General features: G+C 37.2%; 1 protein-coding gene across 12 annotated transcripts in view; it reads left to right on the forward strand.

The window, feature by feature from the left end:
- CEP63 (centrosomal protein 63) overlaps window positions 1-23,806 on the forward strand; it is an 81,830-nt gene that overhangs the window by 32,364 nt on the left and 25,660 nt on the right. For all 12 annotated transcript variants that reach the window (XM_082460827.1, XM_082460829.1, XM_082460825.1 and 9 more), the window contains 2 exons: window positions 737-859; window positions 6,264-6,377. In XM_082460827.1, coding sequence (XP_082316953.1) covers window positions 737-859; window positions 6,264-6,377 — 237 coding nt within the window. The remainder of the gene's footprint in view (window positions 1-736; window positions 860-6,263; window positions 6,378-23,806) is intronic.

A 23,806-nucleotide genomic window follows, 5' to 3' on the forward strand; every position in this document is an offset into this window, starting at 1 on the left:
AGGGAGGTGCAGGGGTGGAAATCTATTTCTCTGTTCTTAAACCCAGGTAAAGAATCTTGCCTATTTATATGTTTGATACTACCTACAACAGCGATTCTAAAATGTGTTTGTTGGTTGAGTACCTGAAAGAAATAGAGCTATTTTTGTATAATACCATGAAATACTGATACCAAAAGCTTATATTAAATGTTTTAATTTTTAAGTTGAATCAGTTACTAGATTTTAAATAATGGAGGATCCAAAGGTTTCAGAAGCATTTTGGGATAGATAAGAAAAGTAAGAAAATTCTATCAGTTAACTCAGTTTTATTCTTCAGATTGGGAAAAAACTGCTTTTATTTTCATTTAATTCCACAGTACTCCTCTCTTGCTTACTTACTCAGTGTTCCGCAGGAGAATGGTTCAAGAACCACAGGCCTAGAGAAGAGAGGGTTTTTATTTGCTGCTTTTATTGTGGGGGCAGGTTTGGGGGCCCCTAAGTGCAAGGCGATTGTACATCGTAAGAAAAATTAAACTTCTGTTTATAAAATATTTTCCCTTTATTTTTTTCTTTGACTCAATATATTTTTTTTCTGGTGTTTATTTTTTATATGTAGTTTTGAGTTATTTTATCTGACATGCTGTCTATTTTCAGGGGTACTAGTGAGCTCTATGCGTGCTTTCATAATGCCAATTTCTTGTATCAGCACTGTTTACACATTCTTAAATTTTAAGTCTAGAAATAACTGTGTCTACAGTTAGGCAGACTGAAGAGAAGCTATGAAAAGCTACAGAGAAAACATGTAAGAGACTTCAGAGGAAATGCCAAAAATCACAGGGAAGATCGGTCTGAAATTGAGAGGTTAACTGGAAAAATAGAGGTATGTTCATAGTACAGATTTGCTCATAGTGATTGTCAGCCTTCACGTAGGAAAATGCTGCTTCCTATAGTGCTATTTCCTGAAACCAGTTTTCTCTCATCTCTAGGACTACTACTGAGCTATTTCAAAGGTGGAAGGGTGATCCGCTGTGCATCCTGTCACCAGGATGGTTACTAGCTATCAGTAGCTCTCAACAGGGCAGTACCATCCTTTGAGGGCATTGGAAATGTATGGAGACATTGTTTTGGTTGTCAGAATGACTGGGAGTGTAGGGCACAGGGACCAGGGACACTAAACATGGTTGGGACTTTTCCACACAGGAAGGAGTATTGAACCCAAAATGCCAATATTGAGGAACATTGACTACCAGTTACTAGCTGTCCTCCATGGGCAGTGTCCTTGTCTTATTTATCACCTAACAGCGTAGGGGCTTTGTAAGTGTTGAAGGTACTAAGTGTTGAAGCTTTTTTGTACAGAGTACTCTGCATATCAGATTGTTTATCGTCAGTTCCCATTTAGATATGGTAAGTCACTTACCTCCGCCTTTGCTGACTTCGTTTTTATTAAGACTGATAGCTCCATGATTATTGTATATATTCATTCCCTAGAGGAGTTAAGGGAGCGGTGGGTTAACACCACAAAGAGTAGATGAAAGAGCAGCACGAGGCTGTCACTTTTTTCCCCTTAGATCCCCTCCTCTGTCTATGCTCTTGGTTCTCAAGTGTACCTAAGAGTCACCCAGGGCCCTCTTTAGGCTCTCAGAGATTTTGATCCAGTTGTATGGCATGTGAGCTAGGACTCTGCATTTTATCTAGCTTCCCTAGCCAATGCTAATTTGAGAAACATTGTTCAACATCTTTGTGTGATTACTTACAATTTTTCTACTCAGTGACCTGTCACCCACAAATGCCAGTATGTTATTACTACCTAGAATTTTAATTTCTGCATTTAATATTTTTTTACATCTCAATATTTTTATACATTTGAAGAGCTTAGAATCAGATACTGCTTTCCCTCCAGCCCTCTTCAGTGAAATCTGGGGTTTTTTTGAAAAACCCCTCATGTTCTTGTTCCCCATTACCACTTCCTGACCATTGTCTTTTCTTTGTACCTCAGAAACTCTATCATTTTTTTTTTTAACATCTTCTTTAGAGTATAATTGCTTTACAATGGTGTGTTGCCACTCTCTCATTTTGCTTTATAACAAAGTGAATCAGTTATACATATACATATGTCCCCATATCTCTTCCTTCTTGCATCTCCTTCCCTCCCACCCTCCCTATCCCACCCCTCTAGGTGGTCACAAAGCACCAAGCTGATCTCCTTGTACTATGCGGCTGCTTCCCACTAGCTATCTATTTTACGTTTGGTAATGTATATATGTCCATGCCACTCTCTCACTTTGTCCCAGCTTACCCTTCCCCCTCCCCGTGTCCTCAGGTTCATTCTCTAGTAGGTCTGCATCTTTATTCCTGTCTTGCCCCTAGGTTCTTCTGACCATTTTTTTTTCTTTTTTTAGATTCCATATATATGTGTTAGCATACAGTATTTGTTTTTCTCTTTGACTTACTTCACTCTGTGTGACAGTCTCTAGGTCCATCCACCTCACTACAAATAACTCAGTTTCGTTCCTTTTTATGGCTGAGTAATATTCCCTTGTATATGTGTGCCACATCTTCTTTATCCATTCACCTGTCGATGGACACTTAGGTTGCTTCCATGTCCTGGCTATTGTAAATAGTGCTGCCAGTGAACATTGTGGTACATGACTCTTTTTGGATTATGGTTTTCTCAGGGTATATGCCCAGTAATGGGATTGCTGGGTCATATGGTAGTTCTATTTTTAGCTTTTTAAGGAACCTCCATACTGTTCTCCATAGTGGCTGTATCAATTTACATTCCCACCAACAAGAAACTCCATCTTTGATTTTCATGTCATCAGCATATACCACCAACCAGTGTACATACAGCCAAAGTTAGTCATCTTCTGATCCCTGGTTACTCCCCTGTTCAAAGTCTTCAGCTCCCAGTTCACTGTCATTCTCTCCAACCTTGCTCTTATCGTAATTCTTGAGGATTTCAGTATCCACAGGGATGATGCTTATAATACTGTGGTCTTTGAGTTCCTTGGTGTTCTTTTCTCCACAGATATTTTGATCTCCTATCTGTCTCTTTTCCCTTTTCCCATTGCCATTTCTTAGGTGTTATTATTACCAATACTTGCAACCCTCCTAGAATCACATTTTTAAGCATCACATTCTCCAACTACCATCCCTCTCTTTTCAGCTCTCTCCCTCTGGCTCCTGATGTTCGATACTCACCTGACCCCCATCCCTTAAAGTGCTTGGATCCTGCCACTTGTCACCGCTCTGTCTCTACCTTGTGTCCTCAGTTACCAGTCCTTACCCAGCTTCCATCCCATGGTTACACTCCTTATAGTCCCCTTCAATTCTGTGCTCTCTCTTACTTCATCGCCTTTGCTTGGCAAAACTGTAACTCTCGTTAAATCCAGCTTTCTCCCCACTTTCTACCTGTTGTGTGTGGCAGACCATGGCTGGAGAAAAATATAATCGTGCTGACTGGCCTCATTTTAAATTCATGGTCACTCACCTCAAATGGGTCCTCATGCTGCCCAGAATCATATTATATTTCCCCTCACTCTCCTACTTTCCATAATGACTGTTTCATACTTTCTCTTTTCTTGAATTTTCAACACTTTGCCCCACATCCTCACTTTTGGGGATGATCTTTCTTTCTATTTCATTGAGAAAATAGAAGATAATTTTCACAAACTTCCAACCTTGTGTCTACCTGCCTATTTGCAACTGCACCCACATACTCTGCCTTCCTGCTGGAGGGACTGTCCATGCTCTTCCCTATTCCCTACCCACAACATCATTCTAGAAATGCTCCTCTCTTCTGCATCTTCAGGTTTTTCCTCCCTCCTGGATATTTTCCACCAACATGCAAACTTCCCCCCTCTTAAATATCCTTTCTTGACCTCTCTCTTCATCCTCTGGATACTGCCCCATTTTTCTCCTTCATTTTATAAGTAAACTACTTTAAGTACCTATACTTGTCTTCAGTTCCTTTCCTTTCATTTTTCTTACACCCACTCAGTAAGGCTTTTGCCCCCTCTCTCTGCGGAAGCTATTTGCATGGAGGTCACCAGTGACTTCCCCATTACTCAAGCCTGTGGCCAGCCCTCATCTTCCCCATCCTGTCTGCAACATTGGACCCAGCTTGTCTCCGTCCTCCTTACAACTCTTTCTAGATTTGGCTTAGAGAACAATTGCACTTTCCTGGGTTTTCTCCTACCTTGGTTGCCACTCTTTCTCAGTCTCTTTTGTTCCCCAACCTTTTAGCATTGGAACACCTTACGGTTGTGTCATTGTACTCTTCTTTTTTCTGTCTAGGCCCACTCCCTTGGTGATATCATTCGGTCTCATAGTTTTAAGCATTGTGTATATGTTGATAATTCCCACATTTGTATATCTAGTCCTGACCTCTCCTTTTTGCTACAGAATAATTTGCAACCTCCTGTTTCACATCTCCAATGTCTAAAGCTGTCTCAAACTTGACATGTCCAAAATAAAGGTCCTGATTTTTTTCTCTCCCATCTTCCAGCACCATTTCTGTTTCAGTTAATGGCAACTCCATTCCTCAGATTGCTCAAGCCTAAAAACCTTGGAGTCACCCTTGATTTCTCTTTTCCCAGCACAATAGCCAGAATGATTCTGTTGTAATGTAAGTCAAATCATGTCCTCTCCTGTACATAAGCCTTCCAGTAGCTTCTCTTAGAAGACAAAGTTATCATAATGACCTACGCAGTCTCACCGCCTGTTAACTCTGACCTTTCCCTTCCTTTTTTTCCTTTTACTCACTTATTCCAGCCACACCAACCTCCTTGCTCATCCTTGAACATACCAGGATGCTTCCACTTCAAGGCCTTGTACTTGCTGTTCCCTCTTCCCAGAATAGTATAACTTCATCCCTGTCTCCCTTGGTGTTTACTTAAATGTTACTCAGTGTGGCCACTCCTTTTTAAAATTGCAGCCCCCAACTCTGAGCACTTCATGCTCTATTTTCCCCAAAACAGGTACAGTTGGCCTTCTGTATCTGTGGGTTCCGCATCCATGGATTCAACCAACCATGGATCTAAAATATTCTGGGGAAAAAAAATTCCAGAAAGTTCCAAAAAGCAAACCTTGAATCTATCATGCGCAAGCAACTATTTACACAGCATTTACATTGTATTTACAACTATTTACATAGCATTTACATTGTATTAGGTATTATAAGTAATCTAGAAATGATTTCAAGAATATGGGAGGATGTGCATTGGTTATATGTGAATAATACACTATTTTATATAAGGGACGTGAGCATTTGTGGATTTTAGAATCTGTAGAGGCCTGGAACTAGTCCCCCACAGATACTGAGGGGTGACTGTATTACTATCTAATGCACTGTACAATGAATGTGTTGCCTATCTCCCTCCAACTGAGTGGGGCTAGAATTTTTGTTTTGTTAAATAGTGTATCCCCATCACCTAGAACAGTACCTGGCATGTATATGGTAGAAATAATGAATAAGTGAGTATCAGCTGGTGAACAGTAATTACCCTAAGCTAGCATGAGACTTCTGGAGTTGAGGCTCCTGGAGGACAGTGATGGAAAGACTGAGTTTCCTTTCCCTTTGGTTTGCCTCATTTTCATAAATACTGGGCTCATTTTCTTGATCATGCAACTTGAAGTTACTATTGATCCATCATTAATTTTGAACTGTTTGGCTTTGGGTTACAGATATCTGTTAAAATTTAATACAGATATTTCTTGTTATTCATGTCTTTGCAGTTCTGTTGAGATAATAAAAATTTGGATATCAAAGGATACTGTGTTAACTGAATCTATTTGGTTCCTGAGTTTTAGACACTGATAAGAATTGGGCTGCCCAGGGATTTATATGAAAATTTAGTTGAATCTGTTCAGTTCCTGGGTTTGGATGTCAAGAATTTGGGCAGTGAGGGATATCTGTAATCATATTTTGAAATTTTCATTATCTTAGCATCAATTTTCTGAAAAATCACTAAAAAAATTATTAGCAACCCTTAGGTGGCAGCAGGTCTTTGAAAATCATGAATCCAGTATTTAGCATCTGTGTTTCATACTCTTCACCATTAGGGTGTTAAATTTAGAAAGACAGATCTCCAGAGGCACAGTATGTAAGGAATTTAGTATTACTCTATAGTTCTATCAGCTAAGTGAGTAATGGGGCTCCTGCTGTGGAGAAAGGTGCATGTGTACCCAGGGACCTGGGGAAAAATTAAAGTAAAAGTGAATCTGGAAAGTAGTGACAGCAAGGGGAAGCACTTAGAAGTTAAGTACCTTAATTGCCTCTTCAGGAATTTCGTCAGAAATCACTGGACTGGGAGAAGCAGCGCTTGATTTATCAGCAACAGGTATCTTCTCTGGAGGCACAAAGGAAGGCTCTGGCTGAACAATCAGAGATAATTCAGGTAAGTTTAAGACATTTTGGGATAATGAGAGGCAGAGAGGTTTTGATTAAATTTGACCTAGCTTAATGCAGTGCGCATGTGCTCACCATGTCCACCCATGTCCCCACGCCGTCTTGCTCCCTTGCTTGCTGCTTTCCTCAGCGGTTCCTAACTCCTCACTCGTGCTCTTTCTTGCTCTCTCACTCTGTCGCTGTCTTGCATTCTCATGCTCACTCCACACTCACATTTGTTTCACTCTCCTAATCTTGGTCTCTCCCTCTCTCCTTTTTTCTTTCTACCTCTGCTCTCTCTGTCTCCTTTTCCATTTCTTTCTGGCTCTGGCTTACTTATTCTGGCTGCTTCTGGCTCTTGCCTTGGTTCCACTTCTGTCTGTGTCTTGTTCCATCTCTGATAGTTCGGGGTGCCTTGGCTGAGGTCCCTCAGCCAGGGAGCTTCGGCCAGTCCACCTGTTTGGACACAAATATTGAAAGATTCACGCTAGCTAAAAGCAGTATCTTTGTGGCAACAGAAACACTTCTTAGAACACTACTAGAAACTGTTTTTTAATGAAAAAGTAATGGCTTAAACAAAACAAAAAATTAGCTACCTAATTTAGGAACTTTCTTCTTAGAACATATTCAGTTTGCTTGCTTTTTCAATTAAAAACCAAGAACAAAAGGGAAATGAAAGTAGAGGGTAATGAATATTTGTGACCATCTTCTGTGTGCTAGACACTGTCTCAATGCTTCTTCTAAAAGTAGTTATCTAGAATATATAGTTATATGTTATCTGTTTAATACCATGATAATTTGTCAAGGTTGGTAGTTATCTCAGTTTTACAGAAGAGAGAATTACTGGAGAAGTTAAGAGAGCTAGAGAGAAGCTCTAAAAAAAATTTTTTTTAAGAAACAATTTGTATTATTTGCTGCTCTAAGTATCAGTAATATATTGGCTTTTAATCATCCCCCCTGAAATATCAGCAGGCTAGTAAGCTACCACAAATGGCTCTGCTGTTAGTGAGTCTACTCAGAATGGCAAGAGGGGCCCACAGCAATCTCAAGGAACAAAGTTACTTACTAGGCTGCAGCAAGCTATGCAGCCAGAGTGGGCCAGTAAAATCCTGGATGTCTAGACCAGCGTTTTTTGGCCTGAATGCTAAAGCACTGTATAAACATAAATAGCTATAAGATATTGTAGACTTCAGATTGGCAAAATAGAAAATTGAGTCCTAGTTTTTAAGTTCTCAATTATTCATCTATGTAGTATGCTTATTGTTGTAGATCCTTTTTTCAAATTACTGTTGTGATTACTCAGCATAATTAAAGCTTCATTGTTAGTAAAAATGAGATTTTTATTTACTATAATTTAGCTGGGGCTAGAGTAAGATGCCTTTAAAAAGCCAATGTTTGTTTTCCCTACTTAAAGGTATTAGAATTATTCTTCTGATAGTTTTCTTTAAACTAAAACTGCTCTGATTAAGTAAACAATGTTACTTATATTTCTTTTTCCCTTTTGGTCCTCATTTAAAAAAATTTTTTTTAAATAAATTTCTGTATACTCATTACTCAGCAATAATAGTTATCATTTTACCAGTCTTTTAAAAAATTGTGGTAAAAAGCATTAAAACTTACCATCTTAACCATTTTAAAGAGTACAGTAGTGTTAACTATATGCCCCTTGTTGTGTAACAAATCTCTAGAACTTTTTCAGCTTGCAAGACTAAGACTCTTTGAGCAACAACTCATTTTGTCTAATTTGTTTCATCCTTCCATACTTTTTACTTTTGGCTGGAATATTACAGAGCAAATCACAGACATTGTCTTATTTCCCAACAGATAGGACTTAAAAAAAATAAACATACCAGAGTCACATTAACAGACTAAATAACTTCTTAAATAATTTAATATCTAGTCTGTTCAGATTTCCTGAGTTGTGTGAAATAATGTCTTGGACTCCAGTTAAGGTTGAAACATTGCATTTTGTTGATATGTGAATCACCATTGAACAATAAAGGTAGAAAATCTTGCAGATTGGATAAATGGATATCAACATCCACACTTCCCCCCAGTTTGAAAAAAATTTTTGATGTAAAGTTTTTTCTTCTGTATTTTTTAACATCTAAAAGTGGAGTTCAGGGAATTCCCTGGTTGTCCAGTGGTTAGGACTCAGCGTTTTCACTGCTGTGGGCAGTTCAATCCCTGGTCGGGGAACTAAGATCCCTCAAGCCACGTGACCAAAAAAAAAAGTGGAGTTCAGAATAACTTCTCACTCTTTGAGTCATATATTTGCTTGATTTTTTTCTTTTAGTCAGCTATTAAAATGACATAATACATGTTCATTTTAGAAAAATGAGAAAATATAGATGAAATGAGAATTAAATAAAATCACTCATAATTCCATCCTTTAGAGATTTACCATGGTTAACATTTGCATGTAAATTTCTTCTGACTTTTTCTGTGTTTGTATGCCGTGTACATTGCATTCATGTACATTTGGTAGGAAAAACACTGTATGTGTGTGTATGGGAAGAGAGGAATAGTTGCAAACTTAAAAAATTACTAAGAATGGCAAAATGTTGATAATTGTTGAAGTTAGGTGATTTATAGGGGTTCACCATCTTACTCTTTCCATATTGTATACGTTTGAAATTTTCCATAAAACATAATGTGAAAATGTAAATTATATGCTTACAATGTGACAAGCAGTATGCTAAGCACTTTATAATGCAATATTTTATTTAATTTTCACAAGTTAAAAATTTTCCTTTTTAAATACGACATGTCAACAAATGTGAGTCATAATGATTGTATAGAAGTTCAGTCTACCATTAAATGTCTTAATTTATATAACCAGTCTTTTGTTGTGGAACATTTAGTTTTTTTACTTTTTCACTCTTATAAGTAGTGCATGGGTGAACATCCTTATTTAAATATTTAGGAGTATATGTCTATTTATTTTCTTAGGAAATGACCTTAGAAGTGAGATTGCTGTATCAGAGTAATCGTACATTCTTAAAGATTTTAATATATATTGTCAAAGTACTCTTCAAAGGTGCATTGATACACACTTTCACCAACAGTGTTTGGGAATGTCCATTTCCTCACACTTTCTCAATATTGTCCATTTCCTGCCACTCTCAGTATTGGGCACTATTATTTATTTTATTATTTTTTAAAATTTCTCCTACTTTTAGCCTTGTCTTTGTCACTCTGATAGGTGGAAAAAATGGTATCTGATTATTTGTTTTAATTTGCATTTCTTTAATTATGAACGAGATTGAGCATTTTTTTCATCTACTTATGGCTATTTCCATTCTTTTGTAAATTATTTGTGTTCTTTTCTTTGCTCTTTTTTTTTTCTGGTTATTTTATTTATCAAAATCTGTTGTAATTTTAATCAGTAGAGATAATATTTTAAACTTTGTTAATTAGGAGAATACTTGCTTTCTATAAATTCAGCATATTTTTTTCTTTCACAACAATAAAATAAAAATGTCTAAATGTACAAAGCACTAATCACTCTGACATATTGTGTGGAAGAATGTAGAGCAGTTCAAGTCACCATACACTGATTTTCAAAAACCAGTATATTTTCTTCTATTTCAATCAAGCATTAGCGCCTGAGACCCAGAAGAGGTCATAATGAAACCTTATCCAACCAAATCAGAACTAAAAAAAAAATTTTTTTAAACCAGTAATGCACTTTTGTAGCCTCTTAGCACAGTGACCAAATGCTGCTTACATACATTCAACATCTAGCTTACTGGCATGATTTTTTATAAAAATGAGAAACTTTTGCAGATATATGATTAGAAGGTACACAGATTGCATTACATTAAACACAAAGGCAGTGTGGTCCTTGTAGGAGAAATCAAGTCAGTACCCCCTGGTAGAAGTGTTCTATAAAAATGTGTCACGTTGAAGCGTCAGTGTTTTCAGCCAATTATCTGTCCCTGATGTATTTCCTTGGAGTATATGATCTGTCAGGACTTCAGGTTTCTTAATTCAAAATATCTGACTGAATTTAGGTACATCTGGAAAGCAGCTGAAAGGGTTTCTCCAATAGTCTGACATCACAGAAAGTGGGTTGAGAAATCCCTCTCTTTATCCAAAGGCATACTTGTTCTACTTCAGTCGTCAACAGCTCACAAAGGAAAAGAAAAAAAAAAACAATCAAAACTTCCCCTCACACACAATCCCACACAAGCTAAACAAAAACTACCCCCTCCCCCCATAAAACCCCAGCACCAAAGTGTCAGTTCATTCCTGGGAAATAGAACATACCCCTTGGATTCTCTGATTTATTAGCTGTTCAAATTTGAAGGACAGAAATGACCTTATGTCTTTGTGGGGAGGAGGGAAAACATGTTAATAATGACCATAGAGCCATTGAGAAAATGCATTATCTGTTACACAATCAACTTAGAGCCCTGTCCTCCAACAGAGGTGGCCACAACTTCATTTAAATTCTTTGCTCATTTTTTTAAGTATATTTATATTTTACTATTTTGAAAGAGCTCTTCCTACATTAAATATATTAACTCTTTGCGGTTTCATTGCACTTGTGTGTGTTTTCCCAGTTTACCTTAATTCTGCTTAGTAATTTTTATGGAAATACAATTGTTTTATAAACAATTGTTTAGAATGGCTTAATTCTATTAGTTTTTTCTTCAAGGTTTTTATCTTTGTTGTCATACTATAAATCCTTACTAAGCCAAGATTTCTTCTAATGCTTTATAATTTCTTCTTAACATATTTGATCTGAAAATTAATTTGGTATAAGGAATTTGGTAGGAATCTATATTTGTTTTTTTCCAAATGGTTATCCACATAATTTGTTGACTGTTACATTTTGAGAACTTTACAGAATGATTCTAAAATTCATATGGAAGGATAAATGAATGGTACTAAGCAACATTTTTAAAAAGAAGAGTAAAGGTGATGTTTCTTTTATCAAATATTAAAATGTATTAAATTTAAAAGTACAGTTGTTAAACAACATGACATTATTAGATGCAAAGACAGAATGATGGTTATATAAGCATAGGAAAAGATCAGTATAGTCACTAAAACATAAGGTTATTTCTGTTTAGAGGTCAAAGAATCACTTGCTCCTTTCCCTCCTGCTCAAATAATATAAGAGTGAAAAGGAAACATTCAGGGAAATCTTAGAGAACATAAGAACATTTGAAAAAAAAATTAAAAGTATTAAGCCAACACAGAGTGTAAAATATTTAGCTTATTCATAGTATGTGAGAAAAGTAAAGGCTGCATTGTATGTTTTCCTTTTGAAATATTTAGATGAGCTATGTGGTATTGTTCAAGTTAGTTTTAGATCCTCTGTTCAATTATATATTTATAGGTTTGAATATATGTTATATTTTTAAAGACACCATTTTCCTTATGAGGAAAGGATGATCCTAACTCAAATGTTAATCTGTTTTCTTGGTAGAATTATCACAGAGTTAATTGAATTGGCTCAGACCTACTGTTTAAAAGTTTATGGTGACAGAGACACAACAGTGATAAGAAGGTCTTACTGGGAGCTGTACCATTAATGGGCTGGCTCTTCAAGCTGCTACTTAGTGGAAATACTGCAGAGCTGTGGCCTGCACTGACACATTTGGAGTTGACTCTGATGGGGAGCTTCGTAAAAATTGATGCCTGCAGTGGCCATAACTTCATGTTGAGATCCTTTGGAAAATAAAAAGCCCTTGTTGCTTTGTATCATATTCTTCTCAGTAATCTCACTATATGGAAAAGTTATTTTCTTGAAGTCCCAGGATTACATACCACAAAGCCAGGGGAGGATTTGTGTTCAACCCCCAATCCCCAGCCCTTTCCAAACTATTCTCACACTTTAGCTGCCCACCCTTGGTTTTTGTTTTTATCTCCATGACATAAATTGCTTTCTTAATTATTTCTTTACTTTTAACCACCTCTGTTGTGATTTGTGTTGTTGAAATAATTCTACCCACTCCACTAGAATAGTTAGGATGCTATATATTATATTAATAAGAGGAAACTCTCATTTCTGGTTCAAAAAATTAGTGGCAGTGGTTAGTGGGAAAAAAAAAGGTTTAAAAATATATTAGCCTTAAGATACCTCTAACACCCGATATTTAAGAGAAATAATCATTATTTTATAACTGGTTTATATCTTTATTTCTGACTCTCTTCATATTGGAAGAGATAGTCTTGAGATATTCTAGTGTAGCTCTGTCCAATAGAAATATGAGTCACCTATGTATAAAATTTTCTAGCAGTCACATTAAAAAAGTAAAAAGAAACGAAATTAATATATTCTATTTATCTCAGTTTATCAAAAATATTATCATTACATTTACATTTTTAAAAAATGGAGTCTTTGAAATCCAGTGTGTATTTCACTCTTTGAGTACATCTCAATTTGGATTAGCCACAATTCAGGTGCTCAGTGGCTATGTGTGGCTAATGACTGCTGTATTGGCCTAGTTTATTCATTCTAGTTAATGAAAATTTAGAATTTGTTCTTGCAATGATTATGTAATTTTCACTGTGCTTAAAAACGGTGTATTTGTATGTGATTGAATACTGAATTAATTAAAGATAGGCTGTGCCTGCCCACAGCAGTCATGGCCAGGCTTTACAGTCAGCTGGCCTGGGGACCAATCCCACCTGCCAGTGTGCCTGCAGTAATTGTGGTCCAACCAAAACAGGAGGGCACACCCACACATCCACACAAGGGGATACCCCTGGAGCACTTGGCTGAAGATGTAGCTGATATACCTCATACATAGAAACAAACACAGAGTTAGGCAAACACAGAGGAGACAAAGGAATATCTTCCTAATGAAAGCTAAGACCAAACCTCGGGGAAAGAAAACTATATGAAGCAGAGATAAGCAATTTACCAGATAAAGAGTTCAAAGTAATAGTCATAAAGAATCTCCAAACTTGGGACAAGAGTGAATGAACTCAGTAAGAGCTCAAAGTGATAGAAAATATAAGATCCAGTCAGAACTGAAGAATACAATAACTGAAATGAAAAATGCACTAGAGGGAATCAAAAGCAGATTGGAGAATGTAAAAGAATGGATCAGCAATCTGGAAGACAGGGTAGTAGAAATTATCCAATCAAAACAGCAAAAAGAACAAAGGATTTTAAAAAATGAGGATAGTTTAAGGGATCCCTGAGATAACATCAAGCATACTATCATTGGCATTATAGGGGCCCTTGAAAGAGAAGAGAGAGAGAAAGGGACAGAAAACCTATTTGAAGAAATAATGGCTGAAAACTTCCATAACCTGGTGAAGGAAACAGGCATGCAAGTCCAGGAAGCCCAGGAGGAGTTCCAAACAAGATGAATCCAAAGAGGCCCACATAAAGACACAATATAATTAAATGTTAAAAGTTAAAAATAAAGAGGATCTTAAAATCATTGACACGTGTGTGCACGCGTGCGCGCGCGCGCACACACACACACACACACACACACACACACACACACACACAGGAACTAGTTATGTAAAAAGGAATCCCCCATAAGGTTGTCAGCTGATTTTTAAGCAGAAACTTTACAGGCCAGAAGGGACTGGCATGATATATTCAAAGTGCTGAAAGAAAAAAACTTACAACCAAGAGTACTCTAACTGGCAAGGTTAGAGCTTCAAAGGCTCAGGGGAGAGTACAGCAGCTGGCTTGCCGCAGGCAGAACAGAGAGAGACCAACACAGACAATCCTAGCCACCTCGCTATACTCCCCAGATGGAGACATGTATCTGATGGTGCACATGGGGGCTGGGTGCTGAAACTCGGGCTTCAGAGGACAGACCTGGGGAGAGGACTGGGGTTGGCTGCATGGAGATAGCCTGAAGGGGCTGGAGTGTTGGCCAGTCCACAACTGGGAGTGTGTGCAGGACACAGCCCAGGTCCACTTTAGAAGCCCCATGGTTAACATGCATGCAAAGGGAGAGGTGGGGCCCCACGATAGGAGCCTCATTCTCAGCGTGCTTGCAGTGGGTATGGCTCTGCCTGTATGAGCTCTGGGAGTGTGCAAGCGCGGGAGGGTTGCCCACACATGGAAGCGGGGCTGAAATCTGAGCAGGTCCCCAGGGGCCACATGACTTTGGAAGCAGGGCTGAAATTTGAGCCATGTCTGACGGCTTTGCAACTTAAGTGGATTTACGCTGAGGTGCCTTTGTAAGCTCATTGTTAGCAGGACATCAGAGCAGATTACTGGTGCTCCTGTGGTTGGAGTGGGTCTGGAGTTAGCAGCTGTGAGCTTTGTGGGCAGGCACTCATGGAGCCAGGGCCAGGGTCTGCACTGATACTGTAGCTCCCGTGGTGGGTCCAGGTGCACAACTACTCGTGACTATGGTGGGTCCCAGTGCCTGACATAAGTAGATCTGTGCCAGTGGATCTGTGCTGGTGACTTCGTGAGCACAGTGCCTGAGGACACCTGGTCCTACATTCCCACAGCTGAGGTGGGCCTGAAGGCAGTGTCAACAACAGTGTACTTTGTGAGCGTGCACAACGGGTGCCGGACAACACCACAGAGCGTACTTCCTGGTGGACAGCTCCTGCGGAGGAATACTCAGTGACTCCTCTCCCAGTGGAAGTGCTCCAGTCCCACCTACCCCACACTGCAGCTCACAAACAGATCTGGGGGCTTCTACTCCAACAACTGGGGAGAGACCCTGTTCCTGACAGGGCTTTGACAACCACAGAGCAAAGAGGAGGCCCCGCTCAACATCCAGTGCAGGCTCTGGTCACTACAACACCAATCACACCCTGTATCAAGGGGATAACAGCCAGCACACCCTGAGGAAAGACATGGCAGGCATCCATACTAAAAGCCCTTGCACCAAAAACATTAGACTCATGCAGGCCACACAGGGATGCTCCCATATAAGAACAGCCCTTCAAGACCACAGTAGATAACTATTTCTCCTAAATTTATAGAGTCAGAGAAATATAAGGATAATGAAGAAGCAGAGGAACTACTCCCAATTAAAAGAATAAGAGAAATTCCCTGAAAGAATAAACAATGAAACAGATCTCTCCAATCTACCAGACCCCAAGTTCAAAAAGGAGGTAATAAAAATACTGAAGGAATTAAGAAAGACTGTCAGTAGAAATGTAGATCACTGTAACAAGGTACTAGAAACTATAAAGAGGAGCAATTAAAATTAGAAAATTCATTTGCCAAGATGAAAGCTGAACTAAAGGCAATAAATAGCAAACTAAATAATGCAGAAAAATGAATAAGTGATCTGAAAGATAGAATAATGAAAATCACCCAATCAGAACAGCAGACAGAAAGACAAATGAAAAAAAATGAAAGCAGTGTATGAGACCTATGGGGTAATATAAAACATCCCGACCTATGCATAATACAGATCCCAGAGGAGAAGAAAGAGAAAAGGGGATCGAAAGTTTATTTGAAAAAATTATGGCTGAAAACTTCCCAAATGGAAAAGAAGCAAGAATCTATAGGGACGAGAAAATCACAATTGGAAAGTAAATCACTTAAATAAGCCAGTACATAGATTAAAAATTTTTCGTGTGTGTGAAAGTGATGATAACTACAATGAACAGCAGAAGGATAAACATGAAGATGTAAAAGAGGACATCAGAATCATAAGGTGTCGGGGAGGGGAGTAAGAAAATGTAGATTTTTTTTTCAAGAATGTGTTTAAGCCTATATGACTATCAGTCTAAAGCAAGTATATAGTAGTGGGTTAACATACTTGAAAAACAGGGGTAGCAATAAATCAAAAGCATACAGTAGATTCATAAAAACCAAACAAAAGAGAACTCAAGTATAATACAAAAGAAAACCATCAAACCACAAAAGGAAAAACAAAAAGAAAAAGAGGAACAAAGAAGAAATACAAAATCAACTGGAAAATAAGGTTTAAAATGGCAATAAATATATATCAATCAATAATTACTTTAAATGTTAGTGAACTAAATATTCCAGTCAAAAGACAGAGTGTCAGACTGGATAATAAAACAAGAACCTACAGTATGCTGCCTACAAAAGACCCACTTTAGGGTGAAGGATGCACAAAGATTGAAAGTGAGAGGATGGAAAAAGATATTTCATGCAAACAGAATGACAGGAAAGCAGAGGTAACAATACTCATATCAGACAAGATTTAAAGGTCATAAAGACACTATATAATGATAAAAAGATAAATACAAGAAGTTATTACACTCATTAACATATATGCACGCAATATAGGAACACCTAAATACATAAATACTAACAGACATAAAGGGAGAAATTGACAGGAATATAATAATAGTAGGAGACTTTAACACCCCACTCATATCAATGGACAAGTCTTCCAGACAGAAAATCAATAAGGCAAGAGATCCTAATTGACACAATAGAACAGTTAGATTTAATTGACATTTTCAGGACATTTCATCCAAAAAAAAAAAAAAGACTTAAAATACACACTCTTTTCAACTGCACATGTAACATTCTCTAGGATAGACCACATACTAGGATGCAAAACAAGCCTCAACAAATTTAAGAGAATAGAAATTATTTCAAACATCTTTTCTGATCACAATGGCATGAAACTAGAAATCAAGCACAGAAAGAGAAACGAGAAAAAAAAAACAATGATTATGTGGAGACTAAACAACATGCTACTAAAAAACACTGGGTCAATGATGAAATCAAAGAGGAAATTTAAAAATACCTTGAGACAAGTGACAATGAAAACAACCATGTGAAATCCATGGATGCAGCAAAAGCAGTTCTTAGAGGGAAGTTCATAGTGATACAGTCCTTCCTCAAAAAACAAGAAAAATCTCAAATAGACAACCTAACCTACCACCTAATAGAATTAGAAAAAGAAGAACAAACAAAACCTAAAGTCAAAAGAAGGAAGGAAATAATAAAGATCAGAGAGGAAATAAATAAAACAGAGATTAAAAAAACAATAGAAAAATAATAAAACCAAGAGCTGGTTTTCTGAAAGGGTAAACAAAATCAATAGACCTCTTGCCAGGCTCACCAAGAAGAAAAGAAAGAGGACCCAAATAAATAATATAAGAAATGAAGGAGGAGAAATAACCAATACTGCAGAAATACAAAAAAAAAAAAACCCGTAAGGTAATACTGTGAACAATTATATGCTAACATATTAGACCACCTAGAAGAAATGGACAAGTTTCTAGAAACATACAGCCCACCAAAACTGAATCAAGAAGAAATAGATAATTTGAAAACCCCGATCACTAGAAGTGAAATAGAATCTATAATAAGCAAAAACAAAAAACAAAAACAAAAAAAACCCTGCAAACAAAAGTCCAGAACTGGATGCCTTCAATGGGGAATCTACCAGACATACAAAGAAGAACTTATATCGATTTTTCTCAAACTATTCCAAAATAGAGGAGGCAACACTCCCAAAGTCATTCTATGAAGCCATTATCACCCCAATACCAAAACCAAAGACAGTACTAAAAAGAAAATTACAGGCCAATATCTTTGATGAATATAGATGCAGATATCCTCAATAAAATATTAGCAAGCCGAATCCACCAACGCATAAAAAAGGTGATACACCACAACCATGTTGGATTCATAGGGTCACAAGGATGGTTCAGCATATGCAAATCAATCAATGTGATACACCACATCAACAAAAGAGAAGACAAAAACCACAGGATCATCTCAATAGGTGCAGAAAAAGCATTTAATAAAATTCAATACCCATTCATGATAAGAACTCTCACCAAAGTGGATATAGAAGGAATATATTTCTACATAATAAAAGCTATTTATGGCAAACCCATAGCCAACATAATACTCAATGGTGAAAAGCTGAAAGCCTTCCTGCCAAAATCTGGAACAAGATAAGGATGCCCACTGTCACCACTTCTATTCAGCATAGTACTGGAAGTCCTAGTCAAAACAATTAGACAAGAAAAAGAAAAGGTATTCAAATTGGGAGGGAAGAGGTAAAATTGTCATTATATGCAGATGACACAATACTATATATAGAAAACCCTAAAGACTCCACACAAAAACTACTAGAACTGATAAACAAATTCAGCAAGATAGCAGGATACAAGATTAACATACAGAAACCTGCTACGTTTCTTTACACTAACAATGAAATATCAGAAAGGGAAAGTAAAAAAAAAAAATCCCTTTTAAAATTGCATCCAAAAAAATAAAATACTTACAGATAAACCTAACCAAGGAAATGAATGACTTATTTTCTGAGAACTATAAAACTTTGATAAAGGAAATTGAAGGTGATTCAAAAAATGGAAAGGTATCCCGTGCTCTTGGATTGAAAGAATTAATATTGTTAAAATGGCCATACTACCCAAAGCAGTCTACAAATTTAATGCTATCCCTATCAAATTACCCATGACATTTTTCACAGAACTAGAACAAATAGTCCTAAAATATATGTGGAACCATAAAAGACCCAGAATTGCCAAAGCAATCTTTTTTTTTTTTTTTAAATTAATTAATTAATTAATTAATTTATTTATTTATGGCTGTGTTGGGTCTTCGTTTCTGTGCGAGGGCTTTCTCTAGTTGCGGCAAGCGGGGGCCACTCTTCATCGCGGTGCGCGGGCCTCTCACTGTCGCGGCCTCTCCCGTTGTGGAGCACAGGCTCCAGACGCGCAGGCTCAGTAGTTGTGGCTCACGGGCCCAGCCGCTCCGCGGCATGTGGGATCCTCCCAGACCAGGGCCTGAACCCGTGTGCCCTGCATTAGCAGGCAGATTCCCAACCACTGCGCCACCAGGGAAGCCCGCCAAAGCAATCTTGAGGAAAAAGAACAAAGCTGGAGCCATAACCCTCCCAGACTTCAGGCAATACTACAAAGCTACAGTAATCAAAACAGTGTGGTATTGGCACAAAAACAGACATACGGGTCAATGGAACAGAATAGAGAGCCCAGAAATAAACCTCACACACCCACAGTCAGTTAATCTTCGATAAAGGAAGCAAGAATATACAGGGGAGAAAAGACAGTCTCTTCAGCAACTGGTGTTGGGAAAGTTGGACAGCTGCAGGTAAATCAATGAAGTTAGAATACCCCCTCACACCATACACAAAAACTCAAAATGGCTTAAAGATTTAAATATGAGAAACTGACGCCATAAAACGCCTAGAAGGGAACATAGGCAAAACATTATCTGACATAAATCATAGCAGCGTTTTCTTAGGTCAGCCTCCCAAGGCAATAGATAAAATAAAAAATAATAAAATGGGACCTAATCAAACTCAGAAGCTTTTGCACAGCTAAGGAAACCATAAACAAAACGAAAAGACAACCTATAGATGGGGAGAAAATATTTGCAAACAATGTAATCAGCAAGGCATTAATTTTAAAAATATAGAAACAGCTCATACAACTCAGTAACGAAAAGGCAACATAATCAAAAAATGGGCATATGACATAAATAAACATTTCTCCAGAGACATACAGATGGCAAATAAGCACATGAAAAGATGCTCAACATTGCTAATTATTAGAGAAATGCAAATCAAAACTACAGTGAGGTATTACCTCACACTGGTCAGAATGGCCATCATTAAAAAGTCTACAAATAATAAATACTGGAGCGGATGTGGAGAAAAAGGGACCTTCCTACACTGTTGGCGGGAATGTAAATTGGTGCAGCCACTATGGAAAGCAGTATGGAGGTTTCCTTAAATACTAAAAATAGAGTTACCATATGACCCAGCTATCCCAATCCTGGGCATATATCAGGAGATAACTAATTCAAAAAGACACGTACCCCTCAGTGTTCATAGCAGCACTATTTACAACAGCCAAGACATGGAAGCAACCTAAGTGTCCATTGGCAGATGAATGGATAAAGAAGATATGGTGTATATATACAATGGAATGAAATAATGTCATTTGCAGCAGCATGCCATTTGCAGCAACATGGATGGACCTAGAGATTATCATACTAAGTGAAGTCAGAAGAAGACAAATATCACATGGTATCACTTATATGTGGAATCTAAAATATGATACAAGTGAACTTATTTACAAAACAGAAACAGACTCACAGACATAGAAAACAAACTTATGGTTACCAAATGGGAAAGCAGGGGTGAGGGGAGGGATAAATTAGGGGTTTGGGATTGGCAGCCTGAAGCTACTGTGTATAAAATAAACAACAAGGACCTACTGTACATCACAGTGAACTCTATTCAATATCGTGTAATAAACTATAATGGAAAAGAATATGAGAAACTATATATATATATATTATATATATATATATATATATATATATATATATATATAAAATCTTATGTATATGTATAACCGAATCACTTTGCTGTACACCAGACGCTAAGACAACATTGTAAATTAACTATCTTCAATAAAAAAATTGAAAAACTAATACAATAATAAAATTAGGTAAGTGATACACAAAATAAATGTAAAATATGCCATCAAAAACAAAATAGGGAGTAAAAATTTAGTGCTTTTAAATGCACTCAAATTTAAGCAACCATTTAGTTAAAATAGGTAAGTTGTTACATATGAACCTCATGGTAACCACAAACCAAAAACCTGTAACAGATACACAAAAAAGACAAAGGAATCCAAACATAACACTAAAGAAAGTCATCAAATTCCAAGGGAAGAGACCACGAGAGGAAGAAAGGAATGGAGAAGTACAAAACAACCAGGAATTAACAAAGTGGCAATTAGTACATACCTATCAATAGTTACTTTAAATGTAAATGGACCAAGTGTTCCAAAAGACAAAGGGTGGCTGAATGGATTAAAAAAGGCAGAGATTCACCTACAGGATCTCGCTTCAAATCTAAAGTCTTGCATAGACTGAAAGTGAAGGGATGTAAAAATATATTCCACACAAATGGAAACAAAAAGAAAACTGGAGCAGCAATACTAATATCATACAGAATAGACTTTTTTTTTATAGGTTTATTCACTCATTAATCAAAACTTTAATGTTTAGTTAGGCATAATAGGAGAAAGTGTTACAGAGGTGGATATAATTCCATCCCATTAAAAAATTTGCATGTACATTTTATTTATTTATTTATATTTATTTATTTATTTTATTAGTCATCAGTTTTATGCACATCAGTGTATACATGTCAATCCCAATTGCCCAATTCATCACACACACACACCCCCACCGCGGCTTTCCCCCTTTGGTGTGCATACGTTTGTTCTCTACATCTGTGTCTCAATTTCTGCCCTGCAAACCGGTTCACCTGTACCATTTTTCTACGTTCCACGTATGTGCGTTAATATACGTTATTTGTTTTTCTCTTTCTGACTTACTTCACTCTGTATGACAGTCTCTAGATCCATCCACGTCTCAACAAGTGACCCAATTTCGTTCCTTTTTATGGCTGAGTAATATTCCGTTGTATATATGTACCACATCTTCTTTATTGATTCATCTGTAGGTGGGCATTCAGGTTGCTTCCATGACCTGACTATAGTAAATACTGCTGCAATGAACATTGGGGTGCATGTGTCTTTTTGAATTATGGTTTTCTCTGGGTATATGCCCAGTAGTGGGATTGCTGGGTCATATGGTAATTCTACTTTTAGTTTTTTAAGGAACCTCCATACTGTTCTCCATAGTGGCTGTATCAATTTACATTCCCACCAACAGTGCAAGAGGGTTCCCTTTTCTCCACACCCTCTCCAGCATTTGTTGTTTGTAGATTTTCTGATGATGCCCATTCTAACTGGTGTGAGGTTAGACCTCATTGTAGTTTTGATTTGCATTTCTCTAATCATTAGTGATGTTGGGCAGCTTTTCATGTGCTTCTTGGTCATCTGTATGTCTTCTTTGGAGAAATGTCTATTCAGGTCTTCTGCCCAATTTTGGATTGGATTGTTTGTTTTTTTAATATTGAGCTGCATGAGCTATTTATATATTTTGGAGATTAATCCTTTGTCAGTTGCTTCGTTTGCAAATATTTTCTCCCATTCTGAGGGTTGTCTTTTCGTCTTGTTTATGGTTTCCTTTGCTGTGCAAAAGCTTTGAAGTTTCATTAGGTCCCATTTGTTTATTTTTGTTTTTATTTCCATTACTGTAGGATGTGGATCAAAAAAGGTCTTGCTGTGATTTATGTCAGAGAGTGTTCTTCCTATGTTTTCCTCTAAGAGTTTTATAATGTCCGGTCTTACATTTAGGTCTCGAATCCATTTTGAGTTTATTTTTGTGTATGATGTTAGGGAGTGTTCTAATTTCATTCTTTTACATGTAGCTGTCCAGTTTTCCCAGCACCACTTATTGAAGAGACTATCTTTTCTCCATTGTATATCCTTGCCTCCTTTGTCATAGATTAGTTGACCACAGGTGTGTGGGTTTATCTCCGGACTTTCTATCTTGTTCCGTTGATCTATGTTTCTGTTTTTGTGCCAGTACCATATTGTCTTCATTACTGTAGCTTTGTAGTATAGTCTGAAGTCAGGGAGTCCGAATCCTCCAGCTCCATTTTTTTCCCTCAAGACGGCTTTGGCTATTTGGGGTCTTTTGTGTCTCCATACAAATTTTAAGATATTTTGTTCTAGTTCCGTAAAAAATGCCATTGGTAATTTAATAGGGATTGTATTGAATCTGTAGATTGCTTTGGGTAGTATAGTCATTTTCACAATATTGATTCTTCCAATCCAAGAACATGGTATATCTCTCCATCTGTTGGTATCATCTTTAATTTCTTTCATCAGTGTCTTATAGTTTTCTGCATACAGGTCTTTTGTCTCCCTAGGTAGGTTTACTCCTAGGTATTTTATTCTTTTTGTTGCAATGGTAAATGGGAGTGTTTCTTTAATTTCTCGTTCAGATTTTTCATCATTAGTGTATAGGAATGCAAGAGATTTCTGTACATTAATTTTGTATCCTGCAACTTAACCAAATTCATTGATTAGCTCTAGTAGTTTTCTGGTAGCATCTTTAGGGTTCTCTGTGTATAGTATCATGTCGTCTGCAAACAGTGACAGTTTTACTTCTTCTTTTCCTTTTATTTCTTTTTCTTCTCTGATTGCCATGGCTAGGACTTCCAAAACTGTGTTGAATAATAGTGGTGAGAGTGGACATCGTTGTCTCATTCCTGATCTTAGAGGAAATGCTTTCAGTTTTTCTCCATTGAGAATGATGTTTGCTGTGGGTTTGTAGTATATAGCTTTTATTATGTTGAGGTAAGTTCCCTCTATGCCCACTTTCTGGAGAGTTTTTATCATAAATGGGTGTTGAATTTTGTCAAAAGCTTTTTCTGCATCTATTGAGATGATCATATGGTTTTTATTCTTCGATTTGTTAATGTGGTGTATCACATTGATTGATTTGCATTTATTGAATAATCCTTCCATCCCTGGGATAAATCCCACTTGATCTTGGTGTATGATCCTTTTAATGTGTTGTTGGATTCTGTTTGCTAGTATTTTGTTGAGGATTTTTGCATCTATATT

The sequence above is a fragment of the Balaenoptera physalus genome (genome assembly GCF_965194825.1).
Source record: "Balaenoptera physalus genome assembly, chromosome: 4".
Classification (NCBI taxonomy): Eukaryota; Metazoa; Chordata; class Mammalia; order Artiodactyla; family Balaenopteridae; genus Balaenoptera; species Balaenoptera physalus.